The sequence below is a fragment of the Gopherus evgoodei genome, chromosome 10, assembly GCF_007399415.2.
Source record: "Gopherus evgoodei ecotype Sinaloan lineage chromosome 10, rGopEvg1_v1.p, whole genome shotgun sequence".
Taxonomy (NCBI): Eukaryota; Metazoa; Chordata; order Testudines; family Testudinidae; genus Gopherus; species Gopherus evgoodei.
The window spans coordinates 70,200,885-70,221,498 of record NC_044331.1 but is presented as its reverse complement, the minus strand read 5'-3'; the positions used below and the strand labels follow the sequence as shown (position 1 = coordinate 70,221,498).

Sequence of the window (20,614 nt, the reverse complement as noted above, 5' to 3'; positions counted from 1 at the left end):
TGTCGGGCCCCGCCGGGAGAGGGGGAGACTCGGCAAAGTCCGGAAGCGCTCGGCAAAGTCCGGCCGCGGCTTTAAAGGAGCTGAGCGATCCCCGGCTCGCCCTACGCCGCCGTTCGGTTGGCTGCGAGCGCGAGGAGCCTACGGGTGCCGGCGCCGCCGCCTAGTCCGCCCGTCGGTGCAGCCGCGGCGGGGGCCGCGATGTTGGCCGACAGCCTGGTGGAGGAGTTCGAGATCCGCGATGATGAGCCCTGGTACGATCAGCAGGACCTGCAGCAAGGTGAGCAGCCGGGCCGGGGCTCCGCGTGGAGGATGCCCGTCTGATGGGGGCTCGCCCCTCCGGGCGCAGGGGACTGGCGCCCGCTGACCAAGGCGCTGAAGGAGCCTTCTCCGGCGGCGGCTCCTTCAGGGGATGGAGATGGGGGGCGGGGGAAGGACAGGTAAGTCGAGGGGGGCTCCCTATGAGAGCAGGGGGGCAGGTAAGTCTGGGGGGGGGCTCTCTGTGAGGTGAGGCGGGGGGGGAAAGATGGAGGGGAGAGGAGGGCAAAAGGGAAACGTGGATCTGGGGAGGGATGGAACAAAAAGCGGCGAGGTGGGGTGTGAGCGCCCGGGCGGACAGGGCGGGAGGGGAGGAAAAGGACGAGGGAGGCGGCGGGGGACAGAAGGGAACAGTTGGCCCCGAGAGGCTGGGGGTATTAGGGGAGGGGGCTCTCTTGGAGAGGGAGGAAATGGGAGACGGCTGGGGGCGCACAGGAGGAGGGAGAGGGCTCTCGTCTCTAACAATTGAAGCTGCAGGGCGTTTGCCGTTGTGCAGCTTCTTAGGGGACCAGGGGTTTAACGGGAGGCTGACCAGGAATAGCAAAGTACTATAAAGCGCGGTGGTATCGTGACACCTTCGCAGTCATGGCTTCTGGGCGGTGTGTGACTGGGTAGGAATACGGACTTCTGCAAAACAAACCCGCTGCATTTAAAGAGTGGCTTGTGTACCTGGCTTAAGAACTGGGTCTTCCCTTCACTTTGTTCGCTTTTTAGGGGTTCGACTGTGCCACTCTGTGTAATGCTGTACCTCCTACATAAAGCAGCTCGGTAAAGAGAAAGCTTTTGCTTTAGCTGCAGTGCTTGCTTAAAATAGAGTAGCTGTAAATAATATTTAGGGGTTTCCACACCCTGTCACCGCCTACCTATAATTAAAGGGCTTGCAATTGATTACATTGTAAATGCTAGGGTGAGTCCTTGTGGCACCTTAGAGACTAACAATTTTATTTGGGCATAAGATTTCCTGGGCTATAACCCACTTCATCAAAAAGCTTATGCCCAAATAAATTTGTTGGTTTCTAAGGTGCCATGAGGACTCCTTGTTGTTTTTGCTGATACAGACTATCAGGGCTACACCTCTGCAACCTGTCACATTGTAAATACTGGAATATCTTTATTATGGATAGCTGGTCAGTTACTGCTCTCAGCTCCTCTTTACACACGTCCTGTTTACAATTTACTGTGAATGTTCATTGAATAATTCCAGTATAAATTTGCTTATCTTAATAATAAGTATGTACTTATAGTGCTTTTTCATCAGTAGTTCGCTAAGTATGTTATAAAGCTGATAAATAGGCACTGAGGCACAGTAGTGGACTGAATGTATGACACTATCAGTTTTCTTAACTTCTTGTAGGCATTAATTGGAATGAATGTAGAATAACTTTCTTTGGATTTAACAATGTTTAAAATTGGTATTTAGACTTATTTTTTAAATCCTATGTACATTCTTAAATGGCCAGCTCAGAACTGGAAGTTTGAGAGAAGTGACTTCCTCAAAACTAGATTTAATTACTTTATTTCTCTATGCTCTTCCTCATATAAACTCCTTGGAGTATGGGCAGTCCTTTTGTTCTGTTTGTACAGTGCCAAGCACAGTGGGGTCCTGATCCATGATGGGGGCTGATACATGCTATAAAGAATAAAAGTAGAACACCCCCCCACACACACTGTTTTCCTACTAACGTCAAGCAGCTAACCATAAAAATTCCATCTCTCTAAGGTCAGAATAAGTCTAGAATTTTGTATGTTTTGACCGACTTTACTAACTGTTGAATAGCTATTTCTGAGTGCTTCATACTCAAAAACAATAGTGTTCTTAGACTGTAACTTTAACATGATCACATAACCTTAAATAGATTGCTGTTGCCTAGAAAAACTAGTGAATGAGCTAAAATTATTATCTAATGATTTAGACCTTTTTTTCCAATTCACTGTAAAGCTGTCACTATTCAAAGCCAAACATAGCTGTGTGAATCACCTAAGCTGCCTCATGAAGTGTACTGTGATTCACTTCTGCCTTATAATGATGTTCCTTTGGTCTGATCTGAATGGAAAATAAGTGGATTAACCTTTTTTAATTATTATTATTATTTCTTGTATCAAACTGTTATTTTGTGTTGTGCTTGTGAGTTCCACCTCACAAGTTAGTGCATTTCAGTGATGGTTAGGGAATTCTCATATATTGAATAGACTTGTATACAGATTCTCTCATTAGAAAATGCCCTAAGTGTAAGTGATTATTAGCCTTGCCAAAAAAAGATAATAGTAAAAAAATCACAAAGCAGGAGGCAAACTTCCTGTAAAAGGATTTTTTCCTCATACTGCTTGTTAAAAATGCTCTATTGTTTGCAATACTCTTAGGAAGTTTGAAAATATTTCCCATCACTTTAAAATCTGGCAAATATTGACTTTTTGTCTATTGAGTAGAACTGAAGCTAAATGATATTTTTATCTGCAAATGATTTTTATAGCACCCATTATGTCAAGAGATCTGTGTATTAGCATAATGAAAATTAGCACAGCTCTGGGAATAATATTGGATGCTGCTGTTCTGCTGAGAGAGATCGGGATGTTTTGAGGATCTCTTAAAATTAACTAAAACCCTGACTCCCCTAGCAGTTGAGTAGTTAAAATTTAACTTTAAGGATTTGAAAATCCCAAATTCAAAGTAGGTCAAACTTCAGACCAAAACTTTTATTGTATTATGAACAATAAACTCCTGAAACTTCCACCTTTTTAAAAATTGAGAATTTAATATCCAGTCAGACTTCTTGTTAAAGCATAATGTTGCTTGAAGTGAATTTTCATGTTTGAAATATTCGAGAATGGGAGACGCAATTCCCTGCTTTCCTAGGACTGTATTTTGTTGCAGTGTATTGACTTTCTGAAAAGGCTTCTCTCATATAAGGAAAGTGATCATAATGCTGTTGTTCAAAAACTAGCAAAGGATTGAATAGATTACAATCTGGAATGAAGGAGACCATGTACATTCCACAGTGACAATTCTAAAGCTTGCTTAAAAGCAAAGATCTGATGGTGAACTAGGACTGCTTAGTAGTCTCTTCTGTTGTTGAAATATCATTTTGCAATACAAAGTCCTTATGTAGACTATTAAAACATTGAGGAGAGGGGGGGAAGAGGAATCTTGACTCCCCCCAATTATAGTAATGGTGTCAGCATGGTTTGTACTCAAGTGTAAAGTGAGAAATATTTAATGCAATAGCAAGAACAACTTCTAAGTCTCACTTTAGTGTGGAAATTCCAGACATAATTAAACATGATGAGGGGCAGAGATAGAGCTACCAAAATCTTATTCACATTATTTTACCTAGAGGAGTAACTCATAAAGTGGCCGACTTTAATTTGCATTATTTAAGTAAGAACAGATGACCGTGGCTCACAATAACTTTAGCTTCATAGTGAAAAGTGACCTTCCCCACACATCTGTTGGGATTTCATTAACACATTGGCATAAATTTACAGTACCTGAGATCACAGTTAAGAAATTGAGTGCAGAGGGACAGCAACTATATTGTACTGAACCTTTTAAAGACAGAATTCACATTGCTTTGTTTCCTTATTCATCTGGACATCTAATTGCTATAGCTGATTACTTATTTTTCTTGGTTATGCACACACTTAATGAACTTACTTGGCTGAGTAGTCCTTTCACTGGCCAAACTCCCCTGGACATCAGCATACTTAGTCTGCAGGATCAGTTGAGTAAATTAAAAAAGCTAATACTCTTTAACGCGTATGCTAATAGGACTGATTATTTTTCCCCCAAAAGGTATTATACACCAGTAGCTCCCATTGATTTCACTGGGGTTTATGGGTGTTCAACCTTGCTGAAAATTGTTTCATTAGAAAGTAGATCCTTTCTGCAATGCTTAAAAATACACTGGAGTTTTAGTACAGACCAAAATCTCTCACTTCTTTGCCTGTTTTTAAACAATGGGGTTTGTTTGTTTGGGTTTTTCTACACAGATTTTCTTGGGCTTTTCCACCTGTTTTCCTGCCTATGATGAGAAAGCCAACAGATTCTCTGTGATGAATGGTGAATATTTCCTACAAGAAAATGTCAATGTTTCTGTGCATCTTGTGTCAAACTAACAGAGTACATTTAAATCTGCAGCATATACTTTGGTGCTCCATATAGACAGGAATACTTGCATACCACTTTATATGTTTGAAGTGCTGGGTAAATAATACAATATGTACTGACATTCATGCTATGTAACTTCATGTTATATGCATAGTTTAATTTCTTCTAACTGCACTTCTAGATACACTTTTTGTAAAGTATGCTTAGAGCCGTAACACAAATCCAGGAGACAAGCCCAGATCCACAAAGATATTTAGGCTCCTAACTGCCACTGAAATTAATGAAAGTTAGGAGCTAAATACCTTTGAGGATCTAGGACCAAAATGTTTAACTTTGGGTGTTCTGAGTAATTCTAAGAGTTATACCATTCTTTGTTTAACAGAATCTTATTCTGTGCCTTATTTAAAGCATAGAGCCTATGTAATGACAAAGTAAAAGCTGGAACACTGCATTATTTGAGGTAACGGAAAAAGTTGCTACAAATAGTTGAATGGCTTTAATAATTACATGGCTGCTGGTTACCCAAGGCTAGTGTGTTGTGTTGGTTTAGAATTTGTAAAATAGGATTATATTTGTATAACATTATATGGAGGATTATAGACTCACTGAAGTTAGACTGCAGCAGTTACGCCAAAGAGAGAAATGTGGAAAAATAAAAGGGGCTATTTCTGACTGATACCAGAGAACAACTTTATTTCTGTTTTCTTATGTACATCAATTAATGCCTTGTTTATTTCCTCACTATTCAATTAAATTGTATGGTATATTTTGATGTATACAATTTACATAAACTTGCTGGAGTATCAGAATCCCAGTACAATGTTTGGATGCCATGTTCTCTGGCACTGCTTTTCTACAACTAGCCATTAACTTGCAAGATATGGGACTAACCACTACTATAGTACGATGGAGTCTTGGGCCCTTGTATACAGTAGGAAAAAAGTTTAGCTTGGATGCATTAAACTTCTAAACATGGGCATGTTAGTGTGTATTTAATACATTTCCCCCCCCCCACCGTGGATATGGCCTCTGACTTGCTGCTGTTAGTAGTCACTGGGTGTGGGGTTTAAATGTACTTACTTGTGCAGATCTTGCCCTACTCTTTCAGAGAATCATAGACTATCAGGGTTGGAAAGGACCTCAGGAAGTCATCTAGTCCAACCTCCTCCTCAGAGCATTGATCAGTGGCCTTTGTTTTAAGAATCAGATTGCAAGGAATATTTTTTATTTGCTATTCTCAAAGTAGGAAATAACACCTTTGAGAACAACTTTGTTACAAATAACGAATATATAATTCATGGATTATTTGATCTGCTAAAGCACTTTAATATCTCTCCGAACACTCTGTTGGAAGATCTCAAGTTTCTGTGGATATTTCTTTGGGAAGTTCTTTGGCTTATGCATCAGAATGTAATGATAATTTGCATACGCTGTCTAAGTGAAGGCTGCCTAAATCACTTTTTAACAGAATTTTATTCTATTACAGCAACTGGATAGAGATAAGCTATCAAACTAAAATTAAACAAGATAAAACAAGGGCATTTGAACTTCCAGCCTAAAGAAATATTGGGAGTTCATATTCCAACCTATTATTTGTACCACTCATATATTATACATGCTTTTAAATCTTGGCGGAAAAAATTCTAAATTCTCCTTGGCTTGTCCTTCCTTGTATTTTGGCACTTTGACATTTATGATGATAGTTCCATATATCTAAAACCTAACAAGATTGTATTGCCAGCTTACATGTATTCAACAATCTGGTCATGGTCCAAGTGATGTGAAAGTGGTGGAAAATTACGAACTTTGTATAAGGAATTGCAATGTAACTATTGGATTCTGCACTTCTCTTTTATATGAAATATAATGACATGTTTAGGAGGGTTACTACTCTAGCAATAACCTAGATTATTGATCTCCATTGTCACACAGTGCGAGATGCATGCAACATAAGGACTAATAACGTGCTACTTGCATATCATTCTTTCATAAACTTGGAATTTACTAATCCAGGCTATAGTTAAAGGAGGGCATCCAAGTTTAGATGTAGTCTCTGTATATGTAGATTCCTTGTTCTTTAAAAACAAAACAAACAAACTGCAATATTCATAGGAACTCCGGAGGTTGCTCAGGAGGATTAGGCTGAGTTTCAAATATCTTTAAGAGAACAAATAGCATTTAGAATCTCTTTGAGAAAAGGAAACTAACCATTGTCTGGTGCTGTTCATAAGTTGAGAGACACACAATATATATCTGAGCACATTATCTAACTTCCTATTTCATCAGAAAAAGTGTTTGTTTGAAAATCTTCAGCTGATTGTCTAATGGTGCTGCATGGGCTGGGTTGCCTTTTGGAGGTGGTTGGAGGAGCAAGGGGACATCAAATATTGTTCCAGGCCTGGCCTAACCAGTACTTAACAGACTTTCTTGCTTTTTACTCCCCTCTCAGAATAGGTTTAGCGGTTACCCTAGATCCCTCAATTAGCTAAGAGCCACTTTGCGGTGCACTACTGGGACTCATGTGTTTCTGCTCTCTGCCTACCATGTCAGGAGCATCATTTCCATTCATTCTTATCTGCATAGGGGACAACATGATTAGGCAGATGTAGATGGGGAATGACAGAAGGCAAAGACTGATCAGGTGAGGAAAGTAAAATTAATGTGGTAGAGAGGAGACTAAAAAGGATGGAGTGAATGAGGGGGGAAAATGGAGAATTAGCCTCAATCCCAAAGAAGTTGTATTGTAGCATAATAGCTTGTACTTGGACACAGTTATAACTACCGTAACTCTGAGAATGTAATTGAAATAATATAGTAATGGTCAGATTGCACAAACTGGGTCTTAAATTTTACAGGCAGATTATTTATTTATTTAGACCTGCATCTTGCTGCTGAACTTGGGAAGACATTATTGGATCGTAACACAGAACTGGAAGAATCTTTGCAGCACATGTATGCAACCAATCAAGAGCAACTACAAGAGATAGAGGTAAATTTTAAGCCATATGGGTGAGTTCTATTGCAGAGTTTGATAATCTTGTAGTGTGGACATTGAAATCATTTGGATACCATGAAACTTGCTTTTGATATGGTATTATGACTCCTTCAAAATTTCATCTTCCAAGAAAACACTCTGAATGCCTCTTGCAGTTAATTTTAGTCTGATTCTAAAATTTCTAGAGCTTGATAACATGCATAGACACACAGTTTCCTCTCCTTAGTAGAATCTTTGTATCTTCACTAAATTTAACTATAATGACAAGTACCCATTGTGTTAGTATCAATTTCTGAAAAAGCTAGTTTATATAGTTTAAAACAGGGGTTTCTCTATATAAATACATGATGTAGGTGGATTACTTTACTTAACAAATCCAGAAAATACATGTAGAAGAAATCTCTGTAGGTTTTTGAAAAGCCTGCATTATTTGAAATAGTATGACTAGCTGTTCCACAAATACCTTCATACACACACAAATTGTAAGTTTAACAAATGTTATCATGCTGTGCACAAAGGCTACACAATAGAGAGCAGTGATATTTTTGCATGTTATAACTTTTAGTATTAAAGTCAATTGCAAAGAACCTATTCTATTTACAGTGTTTTCAGCATTTCAGTCATCCACTGATATTCATTTTAAACTTTCAATTAATGAAATTAACTGTTAAATTAACTGATTGGTACTTAAGAAGAATTTACATAACTGAATAGTCCACATGATGCAAGTAGTATTAAAACAGTAAACAATTTAAAGTAAAGTGTATATATCTGCCTACGATTTAGAGAATGTTGAAATGATATTTCAGTACAATAATGGCAATCACTACAGCTTTAATCCAACATTTGTATTAGGTTGCATATAAAAGCACATAATGGTGTGTTGATGGTAACATGGCATTTTAAATTCTAGGATGTTTGCAGGTGTCTCACGTTGTATGAATTTTCTTAAAAAACAAACAAACAGCTATAGGTGCACAGTATAGACAAAAAGTGCCCTCTTCTAAGGATACCTTTGTATTGCTGATTTTGTGACATACCTCACACAGCTTACTTGACTTTTTTTCTCATTAAATCGTGGTAGATCTAGTCTCTATACCAGCTCATTCTGTAATATAGAGGACATCAATAAAGCAAAACAATGCTGGAGTTAAAGCTACCAACCACAAACAAACCCAACCTATCTGCATTTATTCATGCAGAGCCCTTGAAATGTGTCCCGAGTCTAAAGGCTCAGAAATAAGATTGATCCTAAGGTCTGAAGTATGTAAACTCTTAGAGTAACTACACAAACTATTAGGTCCCCCAGTCTGATGTACATTAAGGTGCAAGGAAGGGCAATGAAAATGGGGGGAGGTATGGAACAGCTTCTATATGAGGAGAGATTAAGAAGAATGGAACTCCTTATTTTAGAAAAGAGATGACTAAGGGGGATATGATAGAGATCTATACAATCATGAATGGTATGGAGAAAGAGAGTTTTATGGTGTTTACCCCGTCACATAGCACAAGGACTAGCGCAGTAGTTCTCAAACTTATTTGATCACGCTCCCCCTTCTTCATGTATGTAGTAGTTTTATGCCCTCTTCTCCCCCACTGTTCCCCAGCCACACAAGTACATATATCTATCTATGCAGCAGCGCTTCACTTGAATCATTTTTTGCTGCTTTGTTTTTCACGAGTTTTTTTTTTCTGCTGCATGAATGAGCCAACGATCCATTGTAATAAGAGCAAAAGCGAAACTGATTGTAGTTCATGCTTATAAATAAATGTGCACGCTGCATCGTAGCAAACAGATTAACATGCAGATGGCAATGACTTTGTATAATGCTAAGCAAGTTTAACATATCTGTCAAAATGCACGGTGCCATCTAGAGTCAAATGCACAGTGCTATCTGATATGTCTGGAGGAATCAGCTTTGCTAGTTACTCATTGCTGTGGGTAAAACATGTGCAGTAAGTTTTTCGTTTTTTTTCCTGCCAGAAGATTCTCAACTCCCTCCTGAATACATTCCATGCCTCCCAGTTTGAGAACCTCTGAACTAGCAGGAATTACCCAATTAAATTAATAGGCAGCAAGTTTAAAAACAAACAAAAGGAGTACTTCTTCACAATCAACACACAATCAACTTGTGGCAATAAGTATCACTGGGTTAAAAAAATAATTAGACCTATCCTCCATGAATTTATCTGTCAGAGGCTACTAGTCAAGATGCTCAGGGATGCAATCTCAGGCTCCAGGTGTCCCTAAACCTCCAGCTGCCAGAAGCTGGGGGATGGATCACTTGAAATTACCCAATTATGTTCATTTCCTCTGAAGCGTATGGCGCTGGCCATCATCAGAGACAATTCTGGTGGATCATTGGTCTGACCCAGTATATGGCCATTCTTATGTCCATCACCTTGTAAAGCACTCATTTAGGAAGAGAGGGCAAGGAAATGCTATAATCTTGCCAAAAAATAAACTGAAAGAATCTGTCCTGCACACGTTACTTGAGAGTAGCTATCTAAAGAGACTGTTGCGTCTGCTTTATTTGTGTATATTTCTTGAGAGCTTATTTAAAAAAACAAACTGATTTAACCAGATCTTTATTACAGTCCTTAGTATGTGCATAATACAACTTGTGTAGGTTTCATTTCAAAAAACAACTTCCTTGTCTTTGCTGCATAGGAAGGGCTAAGGGAATTGAAACATGTAGAAACTCTTCATAATCCTTATTCTGAAGGCAAAAACTAAAGTTTTAAACACTTGACTTCATTAGGTATTTAGTCTCGATAATTATATCTGACCTTTGCACTCACACTATGCTAGTAACTAATCATGATGGATGTAATAAATGGTGCAATAGCAGATTAAACCAATGCCAGAAAAACTAAGACTGTTCATGAATCTTAGCATCTCTTGTAAATCCAAATGTGGGACATTACAGCTCTCCTTTTCATAATGATCCAGTGGAGTGTAAGCCTGCTTGGCAGTGTATCACTTACAGCTACATATTAAGTTTCCTGTTTCCCTTGCAATTGATGTAGATGCTAGTGTGAATTTCTGAAAGATCGGGAAAGCCAGTACAAACTCTGTTTGTTTGCATTTGGGTTTCTGCTCTCATCTCCTGCATATTTTCAAGTTATGCTGACATCAGGCATGCAAGGTGAGATGAAGTGTAGTTTCTTGAGAAAGGGAGTAATCTACTCTTTCTCCCCCCATGTTCCTTTGTTCCATTCCACCTAAAGTATAGCCTGTCGGCATAGGCTACCGTTCAGTGGGTTCTTCATTACGCATTAAAGCACCTAAATTCAGAACTTTAATCTTTATATCTATATGCTCAGTCACCCTTCCCTGTTGAAGAAACCATGAATGTTTCCAATTTATTTGAGACTAGCAGACAGGGAAAGTTAATCTGAAATGGGTCACACTGAGATTCTGTTGGTTAATCCACATGCTATTCTTGTGTGAATCCTATGTCACGTGCCCGTGGGTTGCAAAAAGATCTAACCCACAGCTATCCGATTAATCTTTTAGTAGTTTGTTTGTAGCAGTGCATAGCCTAGATTAACTTGTAATCGCTTCTTAAATTACCTAAAATGTAAAACCATCAACCTTCTAATGCAGTAAAAGGCTAAGTAGAATATTAGAAGCTTTGATTACATAATTAGGTCACTCACAAGAGTAATTGCTCCTAATCTAGAAATCTTTCAGACAACTTCATGTGGATGATTTTGAACATTTAGCATCCAACTGTGTAAAATGTAGTTAAATTTAGAATCTAATACTTGAAATATTCTATGTTCAACTTCTTTAGGACAAACTAGTTCATGATAATGTGAACTTGATTTTAAACTTATTCTAAAGATCATGGAGCAAATAACTAAGCAATCAGTTTGCAAACACCTAGAAAATAAGGTGATAAGTAACATTCAACATGGATTTGGCAAGAACAAATCATGTCAAACCAACTTAATGACTTTCTTTGACAGTGTAATAAGCCTGGTAGATAGGGTATATCTTGACTTTAGTAAGGCTTTTGATACTGTGCTGCATGACCTTCTCATAAACAAATTAGGCAAATACAACCTAGATGGAGCTACTTTAAGGTGGGAGCACCTCACTGGTTGGAAAACTGGTCCAGAGATTAGTTATCAATGGTTTACAGTCAAACTGGAAGGGATTATCAAGAGTGGTCTTACAGGGATCAGTTCTGAGTCTGGTTCTGTTCAATATGGCATAGAGAGTATACTTATAATCTTTGTGGATGATACCAAGCAGGAAAGGTTGCAAGTGCTTTAGAGGACAGGATTAAAATTCAAAATGATCTGGAGAAATGGTCTGAAGTAAATAAGATGAAATTCAATAAGAACAAATGCAAAGTACTCTACTTAAGAAGGAATAATCAGTTGCACATATACAAAATGGGAAATGACTGCCTAGGATGGAGTACTGCGGAAAGGGATGTGGGGGTCCTAATGGATCACAGCTAAATGAGTCCGTGTAGCAAAAAAAAGCAAACAATCATTCTGGCATGTATTAGCCAGAGTGATGTAAGCAAGACAGAAGAAGTAATTCTTCCACTCTGCTCTGTGCTGATTAGGCCTTAACTGGAGTATTGTGTCCGGTTCTGGGTGCCACATTTCAGGAACGATGTGGACAAATTGGAGAAAGTCCAGAAAAGAGCAACAAAAATGATTGAAGATCTAGAAAACATGACCTATGAGGGAAGATTGAAAAAATTGGGTTTGTTTAGTCTGGAGAAGAAGACAGACAGGATATAACACTTTTCAAGTACATAAAAGGTGTTACAAGGAGGGAGAAAAAATTTTTTTAGTCTCTGAGAATAGGACAAGAAGCAATGGGCTTAAATTGCAGCAAGGAAAAGAGACAGCTAAGGGGAGATATGATTGAGGTCTATAAAATCATGACTGGTGTAGAGAAAGTAGATAAGGAAGTGTTGTTTACTACCACTCATAACACAATAACTAGGGTTCACCAAATAAAATTAATAGGCAGCAGGTTTAAAACAAAAGGAAGTATTTCTTCACATAATGCACAGTCAACCTGTTGAACTCTAAAGAGCATTCAGGAATTAAAGAGCGTGTATGAGACTGTTGCAGTTTTGAAAACAAGTATAACACAATATACGTGTGTGCATCTTGGTTAATTCTTCTTTGCCAGAGGATGTTGTGATGTCCAAGACCATAACAGGGTTAAAAAAAGAATTACCAGTAGATAAATTCACTGAGGATAGGTCCATCAATGGCTATTAGCCAGGATGGGCAGGAATGGTGTCCCTAGCCTGTTTGCAGGAAGCTGGAATGAGCGACAGGGGATGGATCACTGGATGATTACCTGTTCTGGTCAGTCCCTCTGGGACACCTGGCACTGGCCACTGTTAGAAGACAGGATACTGGGCTAGATGGACCTTTGGTCTGACCCAGTAGGGCCGTTCTTATGTAAGGGCAGTTTAGATTGGACATTAGGAAAAACTTCCTGTTGGGTAGTTAAGCGCTGGAAAAAATTGCCTAGGGAGGTTGTGGAATCTCCATCACTGGAGATTTTTAAGAGCAGGTTAGGCAAACACCTGTCAGGGATGGTCTAGATAATACTTAGTCCTGCTGTGAGTGCAGGGGATTGAACTAGATGACCTCCTGTGGTCCCTTCCAGTCCTACAAGTCTGTGGTATTTCTGGTCCAGGAATGACTTAGTGCATATTTGTATGCAGGATACTGGAACTTTGAAGTATTTGTGTGTAGTAAAATCCATATAGACATGTTCAGCTGTGGGAAAGCCTAAAGTCTTTCTAATACCAAGGTATTTAAAGATGGTTTATTACTCTTGCGTAGGAAATCTTTATCCTAGGCTTTCTAAAAGCAGTTTCACCACTACAAAATAAACCTGCTAAGTTTCTTGAATAAAGAGGATTACAGTGAGAACATTTCATACAGAATTAAAAATGCAGGAGACCTTTGACTGGGATTATATAAACTAGAATGCCCGTTGTGGGTAATTTAAAGTTTGTTCTAATTTGTACTTCCTGATAAATAGTAACCCAAATATCATCAGTTTACAGTTTTAAGACTAAACTAAAATCCTTAAACTTAGGGCAGCTTCATAAACTGAGAATTTTATTCTGATTTGATAGGGTTTGCCCATGCAAAGTACAACCCCAGTGTTGCAGCTGGTAAATTGCATAATTACAAACTGGAAGTTGTAATTTAAAACATCCCTATTCTAATTTAAGGAAACTGCATGTGGCATGGTGTCTTGCTATTTACTCTGAGATTTAAAAGTGCTAGTGGGCTCCAGTTTGTGGAAAACACTCCCAGAGCTATTTAAGGGTACAAAATCTTTCCACAGTTCTGCAATCACTGTTTAAGGGTACAATGTCTTTCCAAAGTTCTGCAATCAAAACTAATGTACATTGTATTATTCTTGACATTTATGGGAAACAAACTGAAAATCCTGATTTAAGAATTTAAAGTTAAAATTTCCATTAACTAGGATTAAACATTTTTAGCAGTGTAAAGATGGTAACTGCAAATTATCTTATAGTACCTTACAAAGCAAGTGGAGCTCTTACGTCAAATGAATGATCAGCATGCAAAGGTTTATGAACAGCTGGATGTTACAGCAAGAGAACTGGAAGATGCTAATCAAAAACTAGTTGCGGATAGTAGAGTGTCACAACAAAAGATATTAAGGTAACTAAAGTTTTGTGGAGCAACTTTTTTTTTTTTTTTATAAGGAATTGGAATGGAATACTAGTCTGACTGCATTAGTTTATGCATTTTTGGGTGGCTAGTTATCCAGCTGTCTAATCACTGGGCTTTTGAGTTGAGTATGTGGTTGTCTGTCTGTCACTGGTAACTGTGGAGCAGTTTCCAGAGGAAGAAACACAAAACTGAGTGGCGCATGACTGAGCTCATGCTATTGGTCATGCCCTTGACTTAACATGACTGGCTTTAACAGCTTTATATGTTCATGAACTTCAGCCTGACAGAGACTATTGAAAGTCTGCAAACCCATATAGATGACCTTCAGAGACAAGTGGAGGAATTGAAGAAATCTGGACGAGGCCGTATGAACCATGAGAGATCTGAGCAGCCACGATCAGTGCACAGCTTCTCATGTTTGAAGGAGCTGTATGACCTTCGCAAGTAAGACGCTAACTCAGTTATGTAATTTTATTGTGCAAGCAGATTTTTTAAAATCTTTCATCCATTTGTTTGCAGCAGAGCAGAGAAATCAGATGTGCATTTCTAGAAAATTGGTCAGTGTCACTCCAGACAAATGAGTTAAGACCAAAGCAGTCTTCACAAGCCTACTGTCTCATCATGTAATCATACAGAGAATGTTAGTGTAAACACTTTATAGCCTTCCCTACTCTCTCTCTGCTACTTTTTCTGACAGCTCCCTAGAATACTACCTCTGGGATTTCCTTCTGTTTTCTTCCTTATTCCCCAAGCAGAATAGTTGTCAACGGACATGGAATAAGACTAATTTGGAACAAATAATCATGCAACATTGATAAAGCAAACATTGCGCAGAAACTTAACATTTGAAGGGGCTGATTTTAGACCAGCAGAAGTCAGCTCAGAATTAAGAGGCGCAATTGAATCTTAAAACTTGATCTGGTAGGCCTAGTTACTGCAATATATTGTATGTCATGGTATGGGATAAAAACTGAAATTTAGCCTTGGCCTCTTAACTTCTATACTCTAGCGAGCTACCTAGGCTACTAATAGGGATAACTTAAGAACAGAACAACATGAGTCAAGAGCTGATACAAAGAACCATACCGTATGTACCATCGTGCACAGTAAAACTGTCTTTTCAGTTATACGCACTTATAAAATCTGCTATCCAGAGTTAAATATTGAAATTCCTAATTTGTTTAAAAATGATGATCTACATTATGTTCAATAAATTGAATGCATGTTTTTAAGATACAAGCATGCCAAACTTAAATTTAAGCTTTAATATTGACACTTCTATAATGCGTACTCGAGGTGATTTTTTAAAATTAGAATTACAAAACATGCTTGTATGAAACTTTTTGTCAGATTTCTGACAGTGGATTTTATAACCATTCTGGGCATTCACTAAGGTTTTATAGTGGAAATGCTGAGACTTTTAAACTGCAGGGTATGGATATCTTGTTTGCAGATCCATTTCATTATGAGAATTGTACAAGTTAAATGGGGAAAATAGACTGCATGATAATCCAATACATCTTCTCCCAGGACTAGGAATGTCCTGTAGAAAAACTATATCTTGTAGCCTCAAAGAAATACTCTAGAAAATCTCAAATTCTGGTTAAAGGTCTGCATGTATAGTAGGTTTTATATCTACAATTTGTTATTGCAATTAAGCAGCAGCTGCCATACCACCTGAACTGGGAACCATGTATCACTGGGTACTGAATTTACTAAAGGCCTGTAGAAAAGCATTCTGTTTGATTGAGGCATTGTAACTTTGTATAAACACCTTAATGACCAACCTGTTTCTGTTTGGAAACCAGTTTTTTTCAACAGCGAGTTTAAATTCAATCTCTGTATTATCCAGAAGAGGCAGCCTAAACGTCATAGGAAATCTAAGCTGACACTTTTTTTTGTTTCTGCAGGTATTTTGTTTATGATCATATTTTTGCAGAAAAAATTACTTCAATGGATAGTCAGCTGAGTCCCATAGAAGAAGAAAACGAGAACTTAAAAAAGGCTTTGACTGTATTACAAGCCCAACTTAACCTGGAAAAAGAGAAAAGAGTGACAATGGAAGAGGAATATCAACTTATGGTAAAGGAGAACTGTGACCTTGAACAGAGGCTGGTTGATAAAGACTTATACCGGGCTCGGGCAGAAGAGCTTGAATTAGAAGTTGCTGAAATGCGGCAGATGTTTCAGTCTGAAAACACATTTGTCAACAGCATGGAGAATCTAGTTCCAGAATCATTTTTTATTTCATTTAAAGAGTCTATAGAAAGGGAAATTAGTCAAAGTCCTTCAGAGGATGCATCCTTGACTGTCCCCCAGCTTGATAAAAAGGCCCTAAAAAGAAGTAGCAGTGAGACCTTCCTAAGCAGTGCTGCAGGAGGAGACCTTCTAAAGGGCCATGAAGAAACCTGTATTAGAAGAGCTGAAGCTGTGAAGCAGCGAGGCATCTCCTTGCTTAATGAAGTGGATGCTCAGTATAATGCTCTAAAGGTTAAGTATGAGGAACTTCTGAAGAAGTGTCACATGGACGAAGATTCTTTGAAACATAAGGCTGTACAAACATCAAAACAGTATTCCAAAGACTCTAGTGTGGGGAACATCCAGTCTGACCCTTCAGCTACTGAACAAGAGTATGGAAATGTTGAACTAACTGGCTCACTCATAAATACTATACCTGAATATAAAGCTCTCTTTAAGGAAATTTTTAGTTGTATCAGAAAAACAAAGCAAGAAATAGATGAACATAGAACAAAATATAAGCGTTTCTCTTCTCAGCCCTAACACTGGTTCGCATTAACTATGCTGATGACCAGTTTTCCCACTGAAAAGTTCTGTATTAGTCCAGAAGGGAAACATTAAGGGTCCCTCTGGTGTTTGTACGTATCTTGCTGTCACATGTGTACTCCCTTCAACTTGAATGTATGTTCACTTTACTTGTAAATATGTATGATATGATCAACCCATTAGTCAGTTGTATTCTCTGTGCACGCAATGACTCCTACCACACAGTAAAAGTTATTGTTCAGTGGTAGTTGTTGGCAGTCTTAAAAGTAGAAAATTTGGCTTAATTTTTGCATACTATGTTTGTCCTCTCCACAGCAGCAATTGACAATCTAGCTCACTATGCCCAGTGTGCTACAGAAGCTGTAGACCTAAGGAGAAATGATTGTATTATACTTTTTCCACTGTGGGAAATTTGGAGTAAATTTTTTTCCTTACTCACAAACCAAAAAGGTTTTGTTCAGTCTTAGCCTTGTGGCTATTTTTGTGTACTAAAATCCACCTGTGGGAAACCTCTTCTTCTTCAGACTGAAATTAGTAGTCAGTCTAAATGGATGGGCCCTGGCAAAGATGAGTGGAAACTGGCACAGCAGCCTTTATTAGGCTTAATTTAAGCCAGCACCAGATTTTCATATGCACTAAACTCTTTCCGCTTTGCATAAACATCTTTATATTAAAAATGGATTAGGTGTAAAGGTATGAATATTTGAGATAGTTCAATGTTTAGGGCACTCTGTTTTAAAGCAAGATACTGTGAACTATGTATATTGTCATTGATCTACTGTTCCTTAGTGGTACTCCTAAACGTGCATTTTTGTTATGTGATAAGATGGAACATTACAAGTTTTGGTAGCTTTGCCATGGAGAAATGGCTTTCTTTAGTCTATAAAGCCCCCTACTCCAAGTGTTTTAAAGAAGACCGGACAAGACCACCACCGTCTGATAAACTTAATCACTTTACACCCTCTGAGTTCAAGTTTGTGTAAACCTATTTAGCATCAGCAGTAAAAACAAAATAAAAACCACCCCAAAACACCTCTTTAAGAACCAGATTACAACATGTAAGAGATGGGGCTAAGATATAATTAAACCCTCTTTGCTCCTTCCTCTTCTTTCCATCCCTCCTTCCCAATAAAATAAAGATTGCAGGACCAACTTCAGCTAATGAAAATGCAGAATATAGAGGACCACTGCACCAAATGGGAGGAAGAAAGGCAGGAGACTGATAAAGGCTGAGAACCCAAGAAGAAATGAAAGCCAGATAACCAGCACTAAAAAGTGATCTGATAACTTTACAAGAGTAGCAATGCAGCTTAACTCTTTAAAGTGTTGATTGTTCAGTGTTTGCTATGGATAAACATCTGTCTACTTGAGTTGCCTAGATAAATCAAACTGTTGGCACATGATGATAAAAGAAACTTTACAGTTGTAGTTAAGTTGCTGCTGCTATTATAAATTCTTGTCTGCCTCATGTACAATGTAAGTTAGTTTCTAGTTATTTTATACTTGTCCTTCAGTAAGACAGAATTCAGTTGTACAGGTTAGACACACTGTAAGCAGTTGTGTACTAAAATAAATATTTAAACAAAGAATTCTAAATTATGAACACTGAAAGGCAAATAAATCCCTGCAGCTAAAGTTACTGGGTGTGTGCTCCTAATTTTGTCCAGATGTGTGAAACTACCACTAATGCAAAGAAGGAGTTGTTAAAGTAAGCGTGGATGGCATCTTCATTTATATATAGATTCACTTCCCACTCCCAGCAGGCATTTCACAGACTTGCTGGCCTATACCACCCTTGCTTAGATTTAAAAACTAATTAGGGAAATAAATTTAAGACTTAAGTGGGGAGGACGGGGCAGACTAACCTCTCCTTTTCTTCTTCCCTGTTCCAGTCCCCTGTAGGTGAGAGAGTTGCTTCCCTGTACCTGTTTGTCTGGCACCAGCTCCCTTTATAACTTGTATGTTGCTTGGCTTCCCTGTACCCTTAGGAATGGTTGTCTCTCTGCTCATAATGTAGCAAGAGTATCTAGTGCAGGCAGCAATGTTGGCACCTTGTTCCCCACTTTCAGTCTGGAGGACTCTAGAAGCAGATGGACCCTGCTGCCACAAGTGGTTCACCACTTATTTGTGTTACTGTAGTGCCTGGGAATAGGAACCCTACTCAGATCAGGCCTCTACTGAGCTAGGTGTATATAAATGGAACAAAGAAAAGCCCTAGCCCAAAGAGTTCATAGCCTAGATTTTAGGCTATGTCTATACTACTGTGGTAAGTCGACCTATGCTACACAACTCCAGCTATGTGTATAACATAGCTGGAGTCGATGTACCTTAGGTCAAGTTACTGTGTCACCTTACCTTACTCTTCTTGTCTGGGTAGAGTACAGGGGTTGACTGGAGAATGATCTGCTGTCAATTTGGTGGGTCTTCACTAGACCTGCTAAATCAACCTCTGGTGGAGCAATTTCAGAGCATCAATCCTGGCTGTAGTGTAGAAATAACCTAAGACGGACGACAACTGGATTGAGACAGAGTATAAGGAAACAATGGGGCACTAGTGGTCAGTATGATATGTTGTAGAATCAGTAGCCAGCCACTATGCGGTCTATAGGCATCACAGAAGGGAGGGTTTTGAGAGGATAACAGTCTTGCAGACATGTACAAGGAAGCTCCTCCCAACTGAAGGGCAACATTGGCAAAAGCACAAAGGAGCTTGTTTGAAAATTTAACAACTAGGTGATGGAAGCACAGGCTGAGCTAGGAATGAGAGTAATTTCAATACTGAATCAGTGTTAGGCAGGTTGGGAAGGAGGAAAAAGGCTGACCAGCATTCCTGCCACTTCAGCCTCATTTTGTACTGTACGTGCTTAGTAACTTCAGTATCTGATTTGTCAATCATGTCTGTCAATCAATAACTGGACAACTACTAGGAGCAATCAAATGGCTCAGGGTTTAATGAAGAGCTTGGTATACACCAGGTGTTTGCTGTCTGCAGTCCTCCCTTTTCTAAGCCAGTTATCAGACATAGCTATAACCACCTTTCATATATACAACAAAATTATCAGTGGTACAGAACTATTGCACCATCAAAGCATCTGCTGTTACTGGATAAGAGGTTTTTTGTTTGTTTGTTTGTTTTTTTGGTTAAAAGGGGAAGTCACTCAACCTCCCAGTTCCTCAAAAGTATGCACCTAACTTTCATATACATGCCTGTTCTATACAGCACCATAAAATATACAGGCTGCTAACAGTACAGGTGAAGACAAGTTCACCATGAATCAAATTCAAAGTTGAGACAACAGAGTGGGAAGGCAAAAATGACTGCTTTTTGGGTAACTGATGCTTGAAAATATTTTGTTACAGCTTAATTCTGAAGTGGGAATAGTTGGAAAAGGTGCAAGATATATAAATACTAATTATTCATGAATGCTGCTACATTTGAGAAACTTTATGGATACAGTTACAGGAATTGTCATTGTAGCTATACTGATTGTGCTCAAACAAGCAATCACCGTAAGCATTCAGAAAAATACATGTGACTTCAGAGGCAATAATCAGTTGGAAGCTAGTTTGCTCTTTGGACATAAAACAGCATCTTCCTGTGCTAATAATGAAAGATACTTTCTAATTTACTCACATGAGGTTTATGTTGAGTTTGTTATTCAGAAATTAGGGCAGTAGGATATTATCCATAGGAAGATAGAGAGGCTATG

At 38.6% G+C, this 20,614-nt stretch overlaps 1 protein-coding gene across 1 annotated transcript; it reads left to right on the top strand.

The window, feature by feature from the left end:
- Positions 1-3: 3 nt before the first annotated feature.
- Positions 4-19,202, top strand: CDR2 (cerebellar degeneration related protein 2). The gene is made up of 5 exons (XM_030578906.1): positions 4-277; positions 7,297-7,409; positions 13,960-14,108; positions 14,400-14,564; positions 16,031-19,202. Exons 1-5 carry the CDS (start codon positions 199-201, stop codon positions 16,899-16,901), a joined length of 1,377 nt encoding a protein of 458 aa, XP_030434766.1. The 5' UTR covers positions 4-198; the 3' UTR covers positions 16,902-19,202.
- The last annotated feature ends 1,412 nt before the right edge of the window (positions 19,203-20,614 follow it).

Bases quoted from the DNA above. Each gene is read 5' to 3' on its own strand.
- CDR2 (XM_030578906.1), top strand. From the start codon at position 199: ATGTTGGCCGACAGCCTGGTGGAGGAGTTCGAGATCCGCGATGATGAG. The intron at 278-7,296 runs GTGAGCAGCCGG...TTATTTATTTAG, and splicing joins TCAGCAGGACCTGCAGCAAG to ACCTGCATCTTGCTGCTGAA. The intron at 14,109-14,399 runs GTAACTAAAGTT...CATGAACTTCAG, and splicing joins TCACAACAAAAGATATTAAG to CCTGACAGAGACTATTGAAA.